Source organism: Hemitrygon akajei, chromosome 12, assembly GCF_048418815.1.
Source record: "Hemitrygon akajei chromosome 12, sHemAka1.3, whole genome shotgun sequence".
NCBI lineage: Eukaryota > Metazoa > Chordata > Chondrichthyes > Myliobatiformes > Dasyatidae > Hemitrygon > Hemitrygon akajei.
In genome coordinates this window covers 45,011,642-45,032,337 of record NC_133135.1, presented here as the reverse complement: position 1 = coordinate 45,032,337, position 20,696 = coordinate 45,011,642, and the positions used below count along the sequence as shown (strand labels likewise).

The following is a 20,696-nucleotide window of genomic DNA, read 5'->3' as shown; positions in this document are numbered from 1 at the left end:
CTGAGATATTTGCCAAGAGCACTGCATATGCAAGGCTCTTAGCATTGTCAATGATCCCTCTTATCCGTCCAACAATCTTTGACCACACCCCCCCCCCCCCCCCCACCTAACATTAGGTAGTTGATACTGTAGCATTAGGACAAGCACTGTTAGGATTGAAACCAGCCTCTTTCCCCTTCCCTGCCTCCCCCTCGGGCAAGAGGCTACCAAACTCCCTGCCACCACCCAGTTCTCACCACGTATGAAGCACCAGTACCATTATACTGTTTACTTTTTAAACTTGAGTCATAAATGCAGCTTATTATCTGTGGTATTGCTGCTTTATGTGTTCTGCAGGTACTGTGTTGTGCACCTTGATCTGGAGGAATGTTGTTTCATTTGTTGGAATATATGGATACACTGAAAGAAAATAACCTCAAACTTGACCAACTTCTATTTAATATCCAGAAAGTAAACAGTATATGGTTCTTAATTTCAAATAGCATAATCTTTGCATAATAATTAACCTGAACATTGTTGGACAGTTTGGAGAACGCAGAAGTTGAGGTGATGCAAGTTGGAGTCAGATTTTGCTTGCCCCCAGTGATGTGGTAGGAAAGGCAACAGGCCTTTCTGCAGCGTATCAAAGATATCCTGTCGACAAATTGCCTTGAAAATTGTGACAACCAACAAAGTCTCGCCCCTCAGAGCTGCGAAGGTAACAATAGTTTCTAAAGTGTCACAGAAATTCAGAAACATTGACATTGGAATAAAGAATTGAAAAACATTAAAAATGAGCTATTAATGTAGTTATTTACTCTTACTATAGTTTCCCACTTATTCACTTTATGCTCTGAACCAGATAAATAGAAATCTATTCTAAAGATGAGAACTAGAGCCTGTCTTATGATAACTGCACTAGTGACAAAAGCAAATTCCTAAATGACTGCAATAAATGAACCTTGTGACTCTTGCTTGGGATTTTGAACAAAGCTGCCATCATCATTAAGTGCCATGTCATATGGCATGGACGATTGAAATCTTTGACCATGATTGTTCTTGGCAAATTTTTCTACGTAAGTGATTTGCCATTGTCTTATTCTGTATCTCATCAAAAATAATGTACTGAATGCAATGCCCAGCCCGAGATGCAGGATAGCTTTATTCAGTCTCCAAGGATATTCTTGATTTGTCTATTCATTAATTCTCATTCCATTTTTGATCATCTGCTTTAGGACTCTTTCCAAAGATGTCCAATGAAAGCTGTAGCAAAGAATCTTATTTTCTAACTTGGCACAATATAGCCTTCAGCATCTTACAACAAATTCAATAATTTCAGATAAACAACCTTCCTAGTTTATATCAGAACTGGCTAATTTATAAAGAAAGATTGAGCAGATAGAGGAATGGAGACATACAGCATAAAAACAGGCCCTTTGGGCTCAATTTGTCCATGCCAACTGTATTGCTTAGTGAGCCGGTCCCATCTGCCTACATTTGGCCCATAGCCCTCTAAAACTCTCCTATCCATGTACTTATCTCAATAGCTTTTAATGTTGCTAATGTTATATCCCATTAAGATAAGTGCATGGATAGAAGAGCTTCACCTCAACTATTATTTCGGACTGCTCGTTCCAAATAAGCAGCACTTTGTGTGTGGAGAACTCACCTCTGATTTCCCTTTTAAATCTTTTGTCATTGATCCTAAACCTATGCCTTTCTATGGAAAAAGACTGTGATTTCACCCTGTCTATGCCCCTTATGACCTTGTATACCTCCATCAGTTCAATCCTCAATATTCTACGTTCCAGGGAAGTAAGTCCTAGTCCACACAACCTCTCAGGCTCCCAGTCTAAGCAACATTCTGATAAATCTATTTTTTCTGTATTCTTTTCAGTGTAATAAAGGATGGCAAAACCAGGCCCGGTAATACGAGACAGTGCGTCTGACATTGCTGGTTGGGATTCTGAGGGACTATTGAATTTTGGACGGACAGCTCAGCTTTGTGCAGAGGAAATTGTATCTGACAAAGTTCTTTAAGGAGGTAACCAAAAGGGTAGATGAAAGTGGGGCAGTAGATGTTGTCTCTATGGGCTTTAGCAAAGCCTTGACCAGGTCCCTCATAGCAGACGAGTCTGGAATCACATGAGATCCCGAGGCAAATCAGTTACTGGATTCATAATTGCCTCAGTAGTAGGAAGGAGAGGGCAATAGTCTAGGGTCATTTCCAATAACTAAACTACAGTATTCCAAATGCGGCCTCACCATCATCTTAAACAACTGCAACACTGCTTCTTAACTCCTATGGCAACACGAGTGAATCTGCAGATGCTGGAAATAAGTAAAAACACAAAATGCTGGCAGAACTCAGCAGGCCAGACAGCATCTATGGGAGGAGGTAATGACAACGTTTCGAAACCTCCTGATGAAGGGTTTCAGCCTGAAACGTTGTCACTACCTCCTCCCATAGATGCTGTCTGGCCTGCTGAGTTCTGCCAGCATTTTGTGTTTTTCCTAACTCCTATACTCAGTGCCCTGACAGATGAGGATTATTCACCACTCTATCCACCAGTGACACCACTTTCAGTGAACTGCACTCTTGGGTGCTTCAATTCCATAACAATCCCCGTGACTCTACCGTCCGGTGTATGTCCTACCCTGGTTTAAGCCCAGAATGCAATACTTCACATTTACCTGGATTGAAAGCCATTTGCTAGTCCTTAGCCCACATCCCTAGCTTATCAATTTTATGTAATTTTTCATAATCCATAACACTTAATTATTTTAGTATCATCCAAAATCTTACCAATGATGTCTTGTACAGTCACATCCAAATTGTTTGTATAAATTACAAACAACTAAGGTCCCAGCACCCCGTGGAACACGATTAGACATGTGCCTCCAGTTCAATACACAGCCTTCAACCATCACCCTCTGCTTTCTATCACTGAGCCAATTATGAATCCAGTTAGCTATCTCTCCCTGAATCCCAAGTGATCTACCCACCCAAACAATAAACACAAGAAATCCCGCAGATACTAGAAATCCAAAGTAACACACACAAAATGCTAGAGGAACTCAACAGCCAGGCAGCATCTGTGGAAATGAATAAACATGGTATAACTGTCATAGCAAAATGCAGCACAGTAACAGGCCCTTCAGCCCATCCAGACCATTTAAACTGCCCACTCCTATTGTCCTGCAGCCAGACCTTAGCCCCTCAATACCCCCACCAACCTATCCAAATCTCTCTCAAACATTCACATTGAGCTTGCATGCCACACATGCACAGGCAGCTTGTTCTACACTCTCACGGCCCTCTGTGTGAAGAGGCTTCCCCCACATGGTCCCCTTGAACGTTTCACATTTCACCCTAAATCCATGACCTCCAGTTGTTGTCCCACCCAACCTCAGCGGAAAAAGCCTGAGTGCATTTACCCTATCTATGCCCCTCATAAGTTTGTATACCACTATCAAATCTCCCCTCAATCTTCTATGCTCCAAGGAATAAAGTCCTAACCTATTCAATCTTTTCTTATATCTTTGGTCCTCCAGACCCAGCAACATCCTTGTAAATTTTCTCTGTACTCTTTCAACCTTATTTACATCTTTCCTGTAGGTAAGTGACCAAAACTACATTCAATACTCCAAATTAGACTTCACCAATGTCTTATATAACTTCAACATAACATCCTATTCCCTGTACTCAATCCTTCAATTTATGAAAGCCAAATGTACCAAAAGCTTTCTCTTTGACCCTACCCACCTGTCCTGCATGTTTCAGTGAATTGTGGACCTGTACTCCCAGATCCCTTTGTTCCACCACACACCTCAGTGCCCTACCGTTCACTGTGTAAGACCTACCCTAGTTCGTCCAGCTGAAGTGCAACACCTTACATTTGTCTGCATTAAATTCAAACTGGCATTTTTCAGCCCATTTTCCCAGCTGGTCCAGATCCTGCTGCAACCCCGATAGTCTGCCTCGCTGTCCTCTACACCCCCAATCTTGAGGTCATCTGCAAATTTGTTGATCCAGTTAACCACATTATCATAGAGATCATTGATAAAAATGACAAACAACAACTGACTCAGCACCGATCCCTGTGGCACTCCACTAGTCATAGGCCTCCAGTCAGAGAGGCAGCTATCTACCACCATTCTCTGGCTTCTCCCACAAAGCCAATGTCTAATCCATTTTACTATCTCATCTTGAATGCTGAGCGACTGATCCTTCATCCTTATTGACCAGCCTCCCATGCAGTATCTTCTTGAATGTCTTGCTGAAGTCCACGAAGACAACACTGTCTTTCTGTCAACAACTTTTCTGGTAACTTCCTCAAAAAAAACCTCTTAAGAATGGTTAGGCACAAAGTCATGTTGATTATTCCTAATCAGTCCCTGTCTATCCAAGTACTCATATATATCATGTCCCTTAGAATACCTTTCAATAACTTTCCTACTACTGATGTATGGCTCACTGGCCTATAATTTCCTGATTTATTTTTAGAGCCTTTCTTAAACAGCATAACAGTCAACACTTGGGGCCAAGACCCTTCTTCAGGACTTGAAAAGGAAGGGGGTAGACACCAGAATAAAAAGGTAGGAGGTGAGGGGAGGAAAGGGAGTTAGAAGGTATCAGGTGAAGCCTGGTGGAATGGAAAGGTGAGAAAAGAATCTGATAGGAGAGGAGAGTAGACCATAGGACAAAAGGAAAGAGGAGGAGACCCAGGGAGAGGTGACAGGCAGGTGAAAAGAGTTAAGAAGCTAGAGAGGGGAATAGAAGAGTGGAGGGGGAGTGTATTGCTTTTTACCATTAAGAGAAATTGATTTTCGTACAACCGGGCTGGAAGGTGTTGCTCCTGCACCCTCAGAGTGGACTCATCATGGCACAAGAGGAGGACATTGACCGACATACTGGAACAGGAATGGGAATCAGAATTCAAAGGTTTGGCCACTGGGAAGTTCTGTTTTTAGCGGATGGAATGGAGGTGCTTGATGAAGCGGTCACCAATGTAGAGGCTGGTGCATCAGGAGCACCAAACACAACAGACAACCCCAACAGCCTCACCTCGGACTCCTTGGGGCCCTGGGGAAATGAGGGAGGAGTTGAATGGGGAAGTGTAGCACTTTGGTCACTTGCACGGGTAAGTGCTGGGAGGGAAATTAGTGGAGAGGGACAAATGGACAAGGGAAGGATGGAGGGAGCAATCCCTACAGAAAGCAGAGAGAGGAGGAAAAATAATATGTTTGGTGGTAGGAGATGGTGGAAGTTGCAGAGAATGATGTGTTGCATGTAGAGGCTCATGGGGTGGTAGGTAAAGACAAGAGGAACTTGTCACTGATAAGGCGGTGGGAAGATATTTGGGAAATGGAGGAGATACGGGTGAGGGCAGCATCTATGGTAGAGGAAGGAAAACCCTGTTCTTCGGAGGAGGACACCTCTGATGTCCTGAATCGGAAGGCTGAATCCTGAGAACAGATGCGGCCGAGACAAAGGATCTGAAAAGAAAGGAATAGCATTTTTAATTGAAACAGGATGGGATGAGATATAGTCAGGATAACTGTTGACAATTTGTCTCCAGAGAGATTGAGAAAGGGAGAGAGGTGTCAGAGATGTGAATTTGAAGGCAGGGTGGAAGTTGGATGCAAAGTTGATTAAGTTGACGAGCTCAGCATGGGTGCATGAAGCAGCACCAAGCAGTCATCAGTCAAATGGAGAAAGAGTTGGGGGCATTATCTGGGTAAGTTTGAATGTGGTTCTACATAGACCTCCCCATCCCCTCGTCCTCTGTTCCCCACTCTAGTCTTCTACCTCTCCTCACCTGCCTGCCCCTCCCCTGGGCTCCTTCCTCCTTCCCACTCTCCTCTCCTATCAGATTCCTTCCTCTCCAGCCCTTTAACCGTTCTTCCCCACCAGGCTTCTCCCGTCACCTTCTAACTAGCCTCCTTACCCACCTTCCACCAAACTTTTTATTCTGGCATCTTCCCCCTTCCTCTCCAATCCTGAAGAAGAGTCTCAGTTCAAACATTGATTTGTTTATCCTCTTCCATAGATTCTGCCTGACCTGCTGAGTTCCTCCAGTATTTTGGGTTTCTCATGCACAAGGTACTCTCTTCTCACTGTTGACATCAGATAGAAAGTACAAGGACTTGCACTACCAGATTCAAGAACAGTTAAGAACCCTCAACCATCAGGCTCTTGAACAAAAGAAGGTAACTACACTCATTCTACTTCTGGTGTCGCTTTAAGGACTCTTTACCTTGTTATTTCATGCTTTCATTATTTATTGCTATTTATTTATATTTGCATTTGCAGAGTTTGTTGACCATTGATCCTGTTTACAGTTGCTGTTCTGTAGATTTGCTAAGTATGCCCGCAGAAAAAGAATCTCAGGGCTGTATGTGGTGACATAAATGTACTCTGACAAGTTTTACTTTGAACAAAGCTGTGCTGACTGTCTTGAATCACATCTTGCCCCTAGGATTTCCCTCCAGCAACTTACTCACCACTAATGTTGGGCACACTGTCCTGTAGTTTCCTCACTTGTTTTTTACTACCCATTTCAAACAATGGTGCAAATCAGTTACTCTCCAATCTCTTTTCCAGCTTCCCACAAGAAGAGTGCACCAGGTCATGAGGTATGGCCTTATGTAAAACACAAGATGCAAGGCCATAAAATATAGTAACAAATTCAGGCCATTCAACTTATCAGGTCTGTTCTATATAAGATTCAGGGGGAAATCAACAGGATGAAAGCTGATACGTTTCCCTTAATAGAGGATACAAAAGTAACTCAGAATTAGATGGAGATGAGGTATTTCTTCTTTCAGAGGGTCTTGGCATCTAGGAATTTGCTACCCTTTAGAGCTGTGGAAGCAGAGTCATTGAGGTAGAAAGTAATGGAAATTTGAACCATCAAAGACTGTGCAAGTGGTGTTGAGGCCAAGTCTGCATCAGCCATGAGCTTATTGAATGGAGGAGCAGGTTCAAGGGCTTCACCAGACTATTCATGCTCCTGTTTCTTACATTCTTAAGATGGAAGTAAACTCCAGTAACTACCATTAACTGCATTACTGTACTGACTGCACTTGTCTCCTTTGCATAAGATCATATGAAAATTAGAAATTGATAAACAATTCTGCTCAGTCTGCAAGGATAACTGAGATTCTGGTGATGCTCCATTTCAATTCTCACTTCAGATCCATTCTGACCTTCCTTTCCTTGTGCAACATTTGCTGCTTCAGTATATTACAACTTTAAACATTATCCATTGTTTTTTCCACAGACAGCTAATAGCCGAGGGCAACTTTACCAGAGCAAAACTGAATGGCTACCATGTGGTACGAGAATTCTCAAGTGTAGAACACACATGGCCCAGCTGCACTATAATCACAGCTCTTAACCTCAGCCTTTCTCTGACTCCCAGCTCCTGGCCACACACCAGACCGTGTTGCACATCTAAAAGGCCATTTAATTTGAGGCAATGCCTGTTTTCATTACGCCACCAAAGGAAACCGTTTCGTTACAACTAAAAATGTTGATCATTTATACATTTACATTAATATATTCATTAAGACTTGTATTTAACCATTTATAATTCATTGCTCTGTGGAGATTGATTTACCCAAAATAATTCAAGACAAAATTGAATTTTGAAGGCTGTAAAATGCCCAGAGGAAGGATGAGGTGCTGTTCATCAAGATTATTTTGGATCTTGTTAGAAGAATGCAGGCCACAGACAGATGGAGCCAGAATGCCAATGTTCCATCAGTCTTTTTTGTCCTTCCCACCCCACCATCCACAGACCTAAATAATCCCTTCAGCAGCGATTCACTTAGACCTAGTGCAGACTAGCATACTCCAGTTGGTATTCACAATGTGGTCTTCCATACAACACAGAAACCAAATACAGATTGTGAGACTGCTTCCTGAAATTGAAAATAGAGACAGGGAGGGGGAAGACATTTCCTATGAGAAGAGATTAAACAATTTTGGCTAACGTTTAGAAAACAAGGGGTGATCATATTGAAAATACACATTTCTTTTTAAGGTGGCAAGGTGGATGCTGTGTTGTTGTTTCCTACTGCTTGGATGTTTGAAAACTAGGGGAGATAATGTCAAAATAAGGGAGTCAACTATTCAGAGATGGAAAAGAAAATTTTCCCTCCATAGCAAAGGGAATCTTGGTAATCCCAGTAAGTTACTGAATGTAATACTGATGAAGAGTATTTTTCTTTGAGGTATGATGGAAGCAGAGGGAGTAAACAGTTAAGTTGCATAAAGGTAAAAGATCACCCATAATCTTACTGAATGGCTGAACAAAGCTGAGGGGATGAGTGACCTACTCCTACTTTAATTTCTTCTGCAAAATCAGAAAACGTTGGAAATGCTCAGGAGGTCTGGCAGCTTCTACGGATGAAAAACAAAACAAAAAGAAATGAGCTGGGAAAACAAGTTAGTTTGCAGTGGCAGATATGATGGGGAGGGATGACCACATCAAACACAATGTCTTTGGTGGGACCATATGGGATACCGAACGTTTTGAGTGTTTCAAGCTTTTTCTGTTTTGTTTTCCATATTTCCAGCATCTGTGGATGTTATTTTTAAATTTTTGGTGCTTTTGTTGATTTGATGGCTATAAAGTTCTAAGATAAAGTTGCAAGGTGCTCTCCAGTATGCAGCATTAACCACCAGAAACACGCAAACATATAAAATAAACAGAGTGAAAAAACAAAAATATGATCACAATGGCAAAATACTAATAAAATACAGATGAATTTATAAAATAGGGAACCAAATTAAGGGGAACAATTAGAAGCCCAAAACCAAGAAAGTAGTATTTAAAAAAAAGGATGTCAAAGCAAATAAAAGAAAATGTTTGAAATGAAAAGATGCAATCAGAGAAAAATAGGCTAAAATACTGAATAGCTGTTTAATTGAGGTAGAGGGTATAAAAATTTGCAATGGGATATTTACAAAGATAGCAGGTACAATAGGGTTATAATGTCAAAACTGTTAATCAATAAACTTGGAAGTAGCATTAGATATCAAAACCCAGGACAACGGCTGTTGGTGTTAAAATAGACGATCTTTCACTGAAGAAAGTGAAAGGTCAAATAGACAGCATTTATAAAAATAGGGAGTTAGTTGTCTGTTAAAGGAAGAACAATAACTATTGATAAAAAGTTCTTAATAAAGAATGGGATAAGCATGATTTCAGTGGTTGTCCTCATGAAATTAATTTGAGACTAGAAAATACAAACTCCTTCGGATGTATTTCTATTACATGGGAAATTATATTTGCAAGTTCAACAAAAAAGTGAACAGGTAGCAAACAAGACTATGACATGAGAAAATGCCTTCATGTTCAGAATAATGATAAAAATGAAAATAAGCTGCACAAATATGGAAGAAGAAACACATTGAGATCATAGAAAAGTGAGAGTGCAAAAAAGGTGGCATAATATGCTATTTAAAAAAATCGACCCTGCAAAATGAAATAGTTGAACACCTTCAATGCAAAAAATATTGCAAGTTAGCACAAGGGAATATGTAATATGGGGAGATGTAGTATAGGCCACAAAGTACAAGGAATAGGGCTGAAAAGTGTATGAACAAAAGTTATTTCAAACAAAGACTTCTGTCAGATGGACAAAAAAGGGAAACCAATTTGTGGATTTCTTGACTAACCGTGTTTGAGAACCTGCACCATTGAGGCAGACCAGTTGAATGAATTCAAGATACCGTATTGCAATGGATTCAACAGAATAACTTTATATAAGCTTACAATTTATTTTTTTTATTTATTCATCCAGTCAGCATGAACATAAAAGGAATGTCACTTAAAATTTATAAATGGATAAGTTTAAAAAAATAAAGCCAGTAAAAAGTTCAGCAGTGCATGTTTAACTTACAGCAGCAGTTTCAGCAGGTAACCTGAAACATATGCTATATACAGTTACATATTGCCCGCAACTGGTGGTTACAGAAACAGTTAATGTGCTACACTCAAAGTTTATGATTATTTAACTCTACTTTGTAACTAAGTAGGTGTAATATATACAGCTGTTCAATGACATATTCTATTGAACAATATTATTTAAACAAGAAGCTGCTGAGATGAGAGGCTCCATTACCCAATAAAGCAAAATAGTATTATTAGAATTGAATTGACTGCACTTAACAGATTTGCTTCAGTACTTAGTTTGTATTTTGCTTTTGTTTAATATACAGGATAAAGAATATTTAATAGTTCTGAATTAATAGGTTTCATCACACTGATCTCTCATTAACAAACAATTTCATGTCAAGAAGTCAGTCTTCAGTATTTTCAAATTTATTTTAGGTAGCTTTTATGGAAAACATTAGTAAGAACAGTATTGGTTAGGTGAGTTAAGAAGACCAATAATAGTGAGGGAGCACGTCATGCTTCAGATATTTCAGATTTACTAAGTGCTATAGCCAGTTCCAAGTCCTCTTGTTCTTGTTGGTTTAATCTAGCTAGTCGCTCTTCCTCTGCTCGCTCACTTTCCCTTTTGGCCCATTCTATCTGGTCTTCTTCACTGGGATACTGAAACATTAAGAACAGAGCTGAACAGGAAACTACAAACTGTTCTTACAGAAAACAGAAAAAAAATTGTCAATATAGTTTGTACTTACAGCAGGAACAATATCAATATGTTAATAACATTCTTTGGTTGCCTTTAGGGAATCTGAATATCAATTCAATTTACCCCTTAAAAATAGATATTATTTACTGGTAACAAATACATTCTGCAGACACCATCTTGAGGCTAATATATAAGAAACAGTCACCTTTCTCTATTTAGTTGATGGTTTTTTAAGATTGAATGGCTACTGGAGTTTACAGCTTTTCAAAATTACAAATTCAAATACTTCTGATGGAATTACTTAGTGGTTAAATATTCAGCAACAGGGAACAAGACCTAACTAGAGTCTCATCTCACCTCTTCCAAAGATGTCAATATTTTCTTTAGTATTTTCCTTAAAAATAGGAAAATACTCAATGAAAAGTCCTCCCTTTAGAGCCACTGACAAATTTTTTGCCAATTTCATTGGGAGTTATAATGAAATATACAACCTTTCTTGATTTTCCCTGCAGCCTACCCCAAAATTTCTCCTTTACTCCAGGATAGTCCTTTGAAAATACATTTCATGGGTTCAAAAGAAAGATTTTCAAATGTGGCCTGAGCTGATCAGCTCTCCAGTTTGCACTTTACTCTGTCCACCAGGCTTCTGAACAATTTTTGTTCTCTGGCAGTACTGACAAGATAAATAATGTACACTTTGACTGCTATGGATAATAATTTACGCTGTGACACTAAATTTAGATTTAAAAACGATTGCAGAACTGCATGCTGCCATATATGCAAAACAAAATATATTAACAACCCAGATCAACACGAACAAACAAGCTGGATGAACTCAGCAGGTCGAAGTAGAGCAGGCCATGTATGGACATATCCGAATGGGAATGTGAAGCAGAGTTGAAGTGAGTGGCAACCGGGAGATCCTGTCTGTTGTGGCGGACGGAGCGGAGGTGCTCGACAAAGCGGTCCCCCAATCTGTGTCGGATCTCGCCGATGTAGAGGAGGGCACCAAACAGTCCTTCCAGGTGAGGCAACACTTCACTTGCGAGTCTGTTGGGGTAATCTGTTGCATCCAGTGTTTCCGGTGCGGCCTCCTCTACATCGGCGAGACCCGACGCAGATTGGGGGACCGCTTCATCGAGCACCTCTGCTCCGTCCGCCACAACATACAGGATCAACTCTGTCAACTTCAACTCTGCTTCACATTCCCAATCGGATACGTCCATACATGGCCTCCTCTACTGCCACAATGAGGCCAAACTCAGGTTGGAGGAGCAACACCTCATATACCGTCTGGGTAGTCTCCAGCCCCTTGGTATGAACATCGAATTCTCCAACTTCCGGTAATTCCCTCCCTCTCCCTTCCCCCATCCCACTTTCACTGTCTCTTCTTCTAGCTGCCTATCACCTCTCTCATGATTCTGCCTTCTACTACTACCCATAGTGCTTTCCCCTTAGATTCCTTCTTCACCTCTCCTGCCTATCCCCTCCCTGCTTCCCCTCCCCCACCCCTTGATCTTTCCTCTGATTGGTTTTTCACCTGGCACCTTCCACCCTCCCCCCACCTTCTTTATAGGGCCCCTGCCCCCTCCTTCTTCAGTCCTGGCAAAGGGTCTCGGCCCGAAACATTGACTGCTAATTTCAACGGATGCTGCCCGACCTGCTGAGTTCATCCAGCTTGTTTGTACGTGTTGATTTGACCACAGCATCTGTAGTGTACTTTGTGTTAACAATCCACATGTTTTTTTTTGTCCACATTAAGGAAATTAACAACTCAAACAAACCATACTTACAGTGTTGAAGTTTGCAAAATTTGGATTGTCTCCAGCAACTTTACTTGGAGAGGTAGGAGCAAATGGATCAAGCTGTTTCTCTTTATGGAATGAATCACCTGAGTTAAATGGATGGAAAGGATCATTTGACTTGAAGGAGTCGGATGATTCTGACTTTACAAGGGAGAGTCTTTTACCTACATTTAAAAACACAAATATTAAACATTTTTCCTATTAGAATTTTCAATATCTTAAGTTGAAATGGTTAACTTATAAACAAGATAAAATTCAAACCTAAATTTGAACTAAAACTTCCTTTGGTCATAATGAGATCCTTCTTCAATGTAAATTAAAGGAATTTAATGAGCAATGAGCAAAGGATGTCTGATTAACTCTTATGTTCATAATGAAAGGAAGAAAAAGTAGTCCTTGAAACAAAACTGTACTACTTTTGAAGCACTTGTATTCACATACCAGGTGGTGGAGGAGGGGGTCTTGTTGGTGTACCGACTTTTGGCGGTAATGCTGGAGGCAGTTCTTCATTTTTTGAGGGATCATCTGTGAATATATTTTTTCCAAAGGCTTCCTTTTCAGAATCTGCTCCCGGAGCAGAAATGAAGGGATCTGCATGATCGGACTAAAGGCAGAAATACAAATTGAAAATAGAAGGAAAAAAAATGAACAGTGATGCAAAAATTATGTCTAAACAAGCTTTGGATGTAATGTACCAGAAAACTCAATGACCAAAGAATTTGATGATCACAACATACCTTCATGCTACCATGCAAAAAAATGTTCATCTGTAATTGATGCTAACTACTTGAAGCAATACTTTTAACTACTGGCCAGAGGCGGTGTATGTCAACCTTTCATTTACATCAACCCAACTCTCTTATACTGCTTTTTTAATTGCCACAGACAGGAAAATGCATCTAATGAACTTTACATTCTTTGGAAAGCTTTGAAGCTTGTCACTTTCCTTCTCCTGGCTGAGTTTTAAAATTCATTCTATGATTATGGGTTTGTAGCATATCTGTAGCTTAGCTCTTAACTGAAATAGGGCAATGTTATGATAGTCACGGGGGTAGATTGGGAAAATCAGATTGGTGCTGGATCCCAAAAGGGAATTTGTAAGATGCCTACAAGATGGCTTTTTAGAGCAGCTTGTGGTTGAGTTCACTAGGGGAAAGGCAATTCTGGATTGGGGGTTGCATAATGAACCAGATTTGATTAGGTAAAGAAACCCTGGGGAGACAGTGATCATAATATGATAGAATTCACCCTGCAGTTTGAGAGGGAAAGATAACATTAGGCGTATCAGCCTTACAGTGGAGTAAAAGGGGATTACAGAGGCACGAGAGAAGAGCTGGCCAAAATTGATCGGAAAGGAACACTAGAAAGGAACATGACAGAACGGCAATGGCTGGAGTTTCTGGGGTAATTCGTGAGGCACAGGATAGATACACCCCAAAGATGTAGTATTCTAAAGGGAGGATGAGGCAACCATAGCTTACAAAGAAAGTCAAAGAAAGCATAAAAACAAGAGGGGGCAATAGGAGAGAAAAGATGAAATATGAAAGTAAGCTAGCCACGAATATCAAAGATGATACATAGTATACAAGAAGGTGAGAGTGCATATTGGACCGCTGGAAAATGACTCTGGAGGGGTAGTAATGGGGTACAAAGAAATGGCAAATGAACTGAAGGATGTTGCATCAGTCTTCACTGTGGAAGGCACCAGCAGTATGCCAGAATTTCAAGAATGTCAGGGGGCAGAAGTCAGTGCAGTTGCTATTACTAAGGAGAAGGTGCTTGGGAACCTGAAAGGTCTGAAGGTAGATAAACCTAGACCAGATGGACTATACCCCAGGGTTCTGAAACAGGTAGCTGAAGAGACTTTGGCAGCATTTGTAATGATCTTTCAAGAGTCACTAGATTCTGGAATGGTTCGAAGGACTGGAAGATCACAAATGTCACTTCACTCCAAGAAGAGAGGGTGGCAGAAGAAAGGAAATAATAGGCTAGTTAGCCTGACTTCAGTGGTTCGGAAGGTTGAGTCCATTATTAAGGATAAGGTTTCAGGATACTTGAAGTCACATGATAAAGTAGGACAAAGTCAGCATGGTTTCCTTAAGGGGAAATCGCCTCACAAATCTGTTGGAATTCTTTGAGGAAATAACAGGCAGAATAGACAAATGAAGAGTTAGTGAATGTCATTTAAGTCCTTCTGCAGATTCCCTGCTTTCTCAACACCACCTACCCTTCCTCATGTCTTTGTATCATCTGCAAACTCAGCTACAAAGCCAACAATTCCGTCATCCAAATCATTGAAGTGGTCCTCATATCATCCTCTGCGGAACACCATTTGTCACTGGCAGCTAACCAGAATAAGCCCCTTTTTTTCAACTCTTTGTTTCCTGCCAATCAGTAAATTTTCTATCCATGTTAGCAACTTTCCTGTAATACCATCGGCTCTTACCTTGTTAAGCAGTCTCGTGTGCGGCACCTTATAAAAGTAAATGATATTCACTGACTCCTTTGTCTATCCTGCCTGTTACTTCAAAGAATTCCAAATGACTTGTCAGGCAAGGTTTCCTCTTTACTTTAAACTTCCTAATCAAATATGATTAATTACACAACACCCAAATTACCCAATTCCAAATCACCTTTCTCCTAGTGGCTCAACCACAAGCTGCTCTAAAAGCCATCTTGTGGGCATTTTACAAATTCCCTCTCTTGGGTTTCACACCAAAGTGATCTTCCCAATCTACCTACACATTGAAGTTCCACATGACAATTTCAACATTATCCTTATTATATGCTTTTTCTATTTCTCATTGAAATTTATATCCTGTGTGCTGTTGGGAGGCCTGTATATAATTCCCAACAGAATCTTTTTACCCTTCTAGTGTCTTAACTCTACCCACAAGGACTCTACATCTTCTAATCTTGTGTCACCTCTAAGGAATTAGTGTTTTTTTTTACCATCTGAGCTACGTTACACACTCTGCCACCTGCCTTTCCTTTCAATACAAGGTTTACCCTCAGATGTTAGGCTCTCAACTATCTTTTATCAGCCACATCTCAGCCCATAACGTCTTACCTGCCGATCTCTAACTGCGCTACAAGAACAGTTACCTTATTCTGTATACTGCGTACATTCAAATATAATCCTGTATTCATCACCCTTTTTGATTTTGCCCCCATATTACACTTCAACTCATCCCACTAGTTTCGCCCTATCACTCTGGTTCCCATTCCCCTGCCAAATGAGTTTAAACCCTCCCCAACAACTCTAGCAATCCTGCCCGCAAGGATTTTGGTCCTACTCAGGTTCAGGTGTAATCTGTCCCGTGTACAGGTAATGCCTTCTCCCGAAGAGATCCCAATGATACAGAATTCTGAAATCCTGCCCCTTGCACCACTTCCTCAGCCACGCATACATCAGTACCTTCATCGTATTCCTGCCTTGACTAGCACGTGGCACCGGGAGTAATTCAGAGTCTATGACTTTGGAGCATTCAAGTTGAAGTGAATGGACACCATGGATGTCTAAAGTGTCTTTCCCCGTCTACTCGAACGCTTTGACATGTACGGTATCATGCATATTGCATACAGAAAGGTTGATGTTGTGTTCTTGGATTTTCAGAAGGCCTTTGACAAGGTACCACACATGAAGCTGTGAGCTATGAGCCCATGGTATTTCAGAAAGACTCTAGCATGGATAAAGCAGTGGCTGATTGGCAGGAGGCAAAGACTGGGAACACAGGGAGCCTCTTCTGGCGAGCTGCTGATGAATAGTGGTGTTCCACAGGGGTCTGTGTTGGGACCATTACTTTTTACGATATATGTCAATGATTTGGATGATTGAATTGATGGCTTTATTGCAAAGTTTGCAGACAATATGAAGATAGATAGAGGGGTCACACCCTTCGGTAGAAGAAGCAAAAGGGTTGTCAGTGTTTTTAGATGGAGAGAAAATACAAAAAAACTGAGGTACAAAGGGAGTTGGGAGCCCTTGTGCAGGATTCCCTAAAGGTTAATTTGTAGGTTGAGTTTGTGGTGAGGAGGGCAAATGCAATGCTCGTATTCATTTCAAGAGGACTAGAATATAAAAGCAAGGATGTAATATTGAGACTTTATAAAGCACTGGTGAAGCCTCACTTGGGAGTATTGTGAGCAGGGCTGTGCCCTTCATCTTAGAAAAGATATGCCGAAAAAGGCGAGGATTCAAAGGAGGTTCACAAAAATGATTCCAGAAATGAATGGCTTGACATTTGAAGTGTGTTTGATGGCTTTGGGTCTGTATTGACTGGAATTCAGAAGAATGAGGGGTACCCTCATTGAAACCTATCGAATGATGAAAGGCCTTAATAGAGTGGGTATGGAGAGGATGTTTCCTATGGTGGGAGAGTCCAATACCAGAGGACACGGCCTCAAAATAGAGGGGCGCGCTTTTAGAATGGAGATGAGGAGGAATTTCTTTAGACAGAGAGTGGTGAATCTGTGGAATTCTTTGGCAAATGAAGCTGTGGAGGACGTCTTTATGTATATTTAAGGCTGAGGTTCATAGATTCTTAATTGGTCTGGGCATAAGGGGATACGGGGTGAAGGCAGGGAATTAGGACTGAAAGGAAAATTGGATCAGCCATGATGGTATGGCAGAGCAGACACCATGGGCCAGATGGCCTAATTCTGCTCCTATATCTTATTGTCTTCATAATGGTCTTAATGAGATTCCCTTTACTGTACTACTGATACATCAGACTTTAGCTTCTTCTTCTCAAAGTTCAGGGCAAATTTGATCATGTTATGATCACTTTCCCCTAAGGGATCTTTTACCTTAAGCTCTCTGAATCAATTCTGGTTCATTGCACAACACCCAGTACAGAATAGCTGATCCTCTGAAAAACCATCTCATAGGCACTCTAGAAATTCCCCAACCTGATCTTCCTGTGTATTGAAGTCCCCCCATTACTACTGTAACACTGCCCTTTTGGCATGAATTTTCTATCTCCTATTGTAATTTGTAGGCCACATCCTTACTACTGTTTGAGGGTCTGTATGCAACTCCCATCAGGATCTTTCTACCCTTGCAGTTCCTTGGCTCTATCCACAATGATTCCACACCTTCCACCCCTATGTCACCTCTTACTAACCATTTTTTACCAGCAGAGCCACACCACCCTACATCATCATACCTGTCAATCTGCAACTGTGCTGCAAGTTCATCCACCTTATTCCGTATACTGTGGGCACCTTCAGTCCTGTTCATCCTTTTTGATTCTGTCCACCTTTTGTGTTGCAACTCATCCTGTTGACTTCAATTATGCCCTATCAACAGTCTCCTCACTACACATTGCCTCTGTTTGTAAATTAGTAACCTCATCTTAGCACAATGCTAAACCTTTTGATTCCTAACCTGGTCTGCGATCTTACCAAGATCTGCCTCCACAACCTCTCCACAAACTGTTCTGGCACTCTGGTTCCAAGGAGAGAGAGGGAAATGGGAATGGGGAATGGTGAAGGTGAAGGAGAAGGTGGGGGGGGGGGGGGGGCAATTACCAGAAGTTCGAGAGTACCCACAGTATTGGTGGCCATGGATTGAGGCCACACTCAAGTTGGGGGAACAACACCTTGTATTCCAGCTGGGTTGCCTCCACTGAACACTGATTTAGTCGAACTTCCGGTAATTGCTCCTCTGCCTCTCCTCCACCATTCCCCATTCCCCTATTCCCATTTCCCTCTCTCACTTTAAGTCCTTACCTGCCCATCACTTCCCTCTGGTGCTCCCCCCCTTCCCTTTCTTCCATGGCTTTCCATCCTCTCCTATCAGATTCCACCTTCTCTAGCCCTTTATCTCTTTCACAAATTGACTTCCCAGCTCTTTATTTCCCCTTCCCCTCTCCCGGTTTCACTGATCACCTAGCATTTCTTGTTCTCCTCCCCCTACCGTTTTACTCTAACTTCCAAACTTCTTCCCCCCCCCGCCCCCCAGTCCTGATGAAAGGACTTGCACCGAAATGACGACTGTTTACTCTTTCGCTATAGATGCCGCTTGGCCTGCTGAGTCCCTCTAGCATTTTGTGTGAATTGCTCGGATTTCCAGATTCTGCAGATTTTCTCATTTGCAACTTCTTGTGTAGTTATAACTCCAGCTACCAAATCCAACTGTTTTCTTTTTAATTACCAATCAACAGTATTAATACAGCTTTTGTAAACAATGTTGATTTTGAGGATCTTCTGTGAGCAAAATAATTATAAGGAATCAATGTGTTTCAAAAGAATTAGTTTGCGAAATTTCTGAGGCACATGATAAAGTGCACACGCAGCTTGCAATCTATGTATGTAAAAGAAAAGCTAAACCTATATTACTCTCATATCGTTACAGTCACTGTTCAGCCTCTATAACAGCAAAATCTCTAGGGTGTACAGGAGTTAAGAGGCAGAAGCAACTGAGGAATGTAAATAAGAGTGATCAAGGATAAAAGAAGCCAATTTTAAATTTATATTCTACATTTTTGACTTATCCTATTCTGTATTCAGCACTTATAAGACCTTTAGTGTTGTTATTTTCACAAATTATTCAAAAGGATACATTCATTCCTAACAAAGCACAGCTAGAACTCTTTCAGAATGCTGTATTAGAATGAGTCTCTAACTTGGTATAACTTTAATTTGAGAGTTTTGTCTAAATATAAATTATTTCATGATTATTAATGCTGTAGTTCTTAAATAAGATAGGCTACTCAAAGTGTAATTAATTAAAAATACTTCAAATGTGAACAGAAAGGGAATTTACTACTCTCTGTTAAACTTATTCAACATTCTATCTAGCCAATTTTCTGAATCTTACAAGATTTAAAATAAGTACTAAAATGTTCCAATGATATATTCATAATTACCTGTGATAGTGTATTAAAATTTGCAAATCCACTTCCAAATGAATCGTTTCCAAACACTGAGACAAAAGGATCAGTAACTGAAACATAGAAAGAATGCAATATCAATATCATTACAAAAACAATTATTTTGATGCCTGTTTCAGATAATCATAGCAGCTACACTGAACTGCAATCATGTTAGCAAACATAATCTAGAACACAGTACAAACTCTTCTCAAAAGATTTCTGACAGGAGCCTCAAATGTGGGAAAATATTGGATATGTGCTCACTGATAAAATATAAAAAGGCAAATGGGCCTCAGTTGTACTTAATTCACAGATAATCACATACTCTCATGAGCATAAGTTGTGGCACTATTATACATTTAAATGTACATGGGGGCAAGTACACAAGATATTTTTTACAGTCAAAGTATACTTGGAAGCATAATCTCTTAAGGTGCATTTACTTTAATATAGGTTAATTGTTTTGCAATGTTGTTACAGCTACAGTAAAGACTATTTGCTAAGAATTTCACTGGTTACAAAATGTTTTCAGATGTCCAAAGGGTGCTAAAACTGCAATGTATATGTTTAAGTGTTCAAATTCTATGAGATCATTTTGCACTTAGACTAGGAAATTGGAAGCATGGCAAAGGAGGAGGGAAGGCCTGCTTGCCAGGAACAACAATGGATGAGATTTTGTGTAGCTTATTTCAGACGGCTATCATTAACACTATTTAGCCACGTACTATAACCTTTATAGAAAGTAACTTCTACACAATAAAGATAAACGCAATTAATTTGGTTGTGGTTAATGAAAGATCTACCATCATGTTGTGAAACTCTCCTCTGTTTTTAAATCAGTAAGAGTGACAGAAGGAAAATCCATTGGTCCAGTTAGTTTATCTCATGTAGATGTGATGACCCATGCATCACAGAACAGACATTCCCCGTTCTGCTGAGAGATAAAAAAGATGAAAACCAGGTAGAGAACTTGCAATCTGGAAAACTCATCTCCAACCCTAACAGGTGATTAAGAACAGCTCAAGATGTCTCACCTACCTCATTTTCAAGACATCTTGAGCTTCTACCAGCAGCAATGAACAAGTTGAGTCTTCACTTGAATTCTGGCCTCTTGAACATCTTTTATATTTTTAAAAGCCATACCCAAGTGCCGAGGCTCAAACCTTGAAACACTCTACAAACTTCGCACTGTTTAACCTCTTCAATTCAAAATCTCACTCTTTGGCCAATTTTTTGGCTATCTGACTTCTAGCAGAAGCCCTTCATCTTGTACTACAGGTGTAGAGTTAAAACTCTCCATTAATATACAACTTCGTTTTAATCTTGCATAAGCTGTAAGTATGACAGAGGACCAGGGGGCATGAGCTAAGATAACTTCCCCATACATCTAGAAACTAGCTTTTCAAAAACTTCACAAACAATT

General features: G+C 40.5%; 1 protein-coding gene across 2 annotated transcripts in view; it reads right to left on the bottom strand.

Annotated features, from left to right (window-relative positions):
- Positions 1-9,750: 9,750 nt before the first annotated feature.
- Positions 9,751-20,696, bottom strand: part of eps15 (epidermal growth factor receptor pathway substrate 15) — a 155,681-nt gene continuing 144,735 nt past the window's right edge. The window contains exons 22-25 of one of the 2 annotated variants that reach the window (XM_073063013.1): positions 19,268-19,344; positions 12,837-12,999; positions 12,384-12,481; positions 9,751-10,550 (exon numbers count right to left, since the gene is read on the bottom strand). In XM_073063013.1, coding sequence (XP_072919114.1) covers positions 10,404-10,550; positions 12,384-12,481; positions 12,837-12,999; positions 19,268-19,344 — 485 coding nt within the window. In that variant the 3' untranslated portion in view covers positions 9,751-10,403. Of the gene's footprint in view, positions 10,551-12,383; positions 12,560-12,836; positions 13,000-19,267; positions 19,345-20,696 lie in introns of both variants that reach the window. The other variant, XM_073063012.1, reaches the window with a different exon arrangement.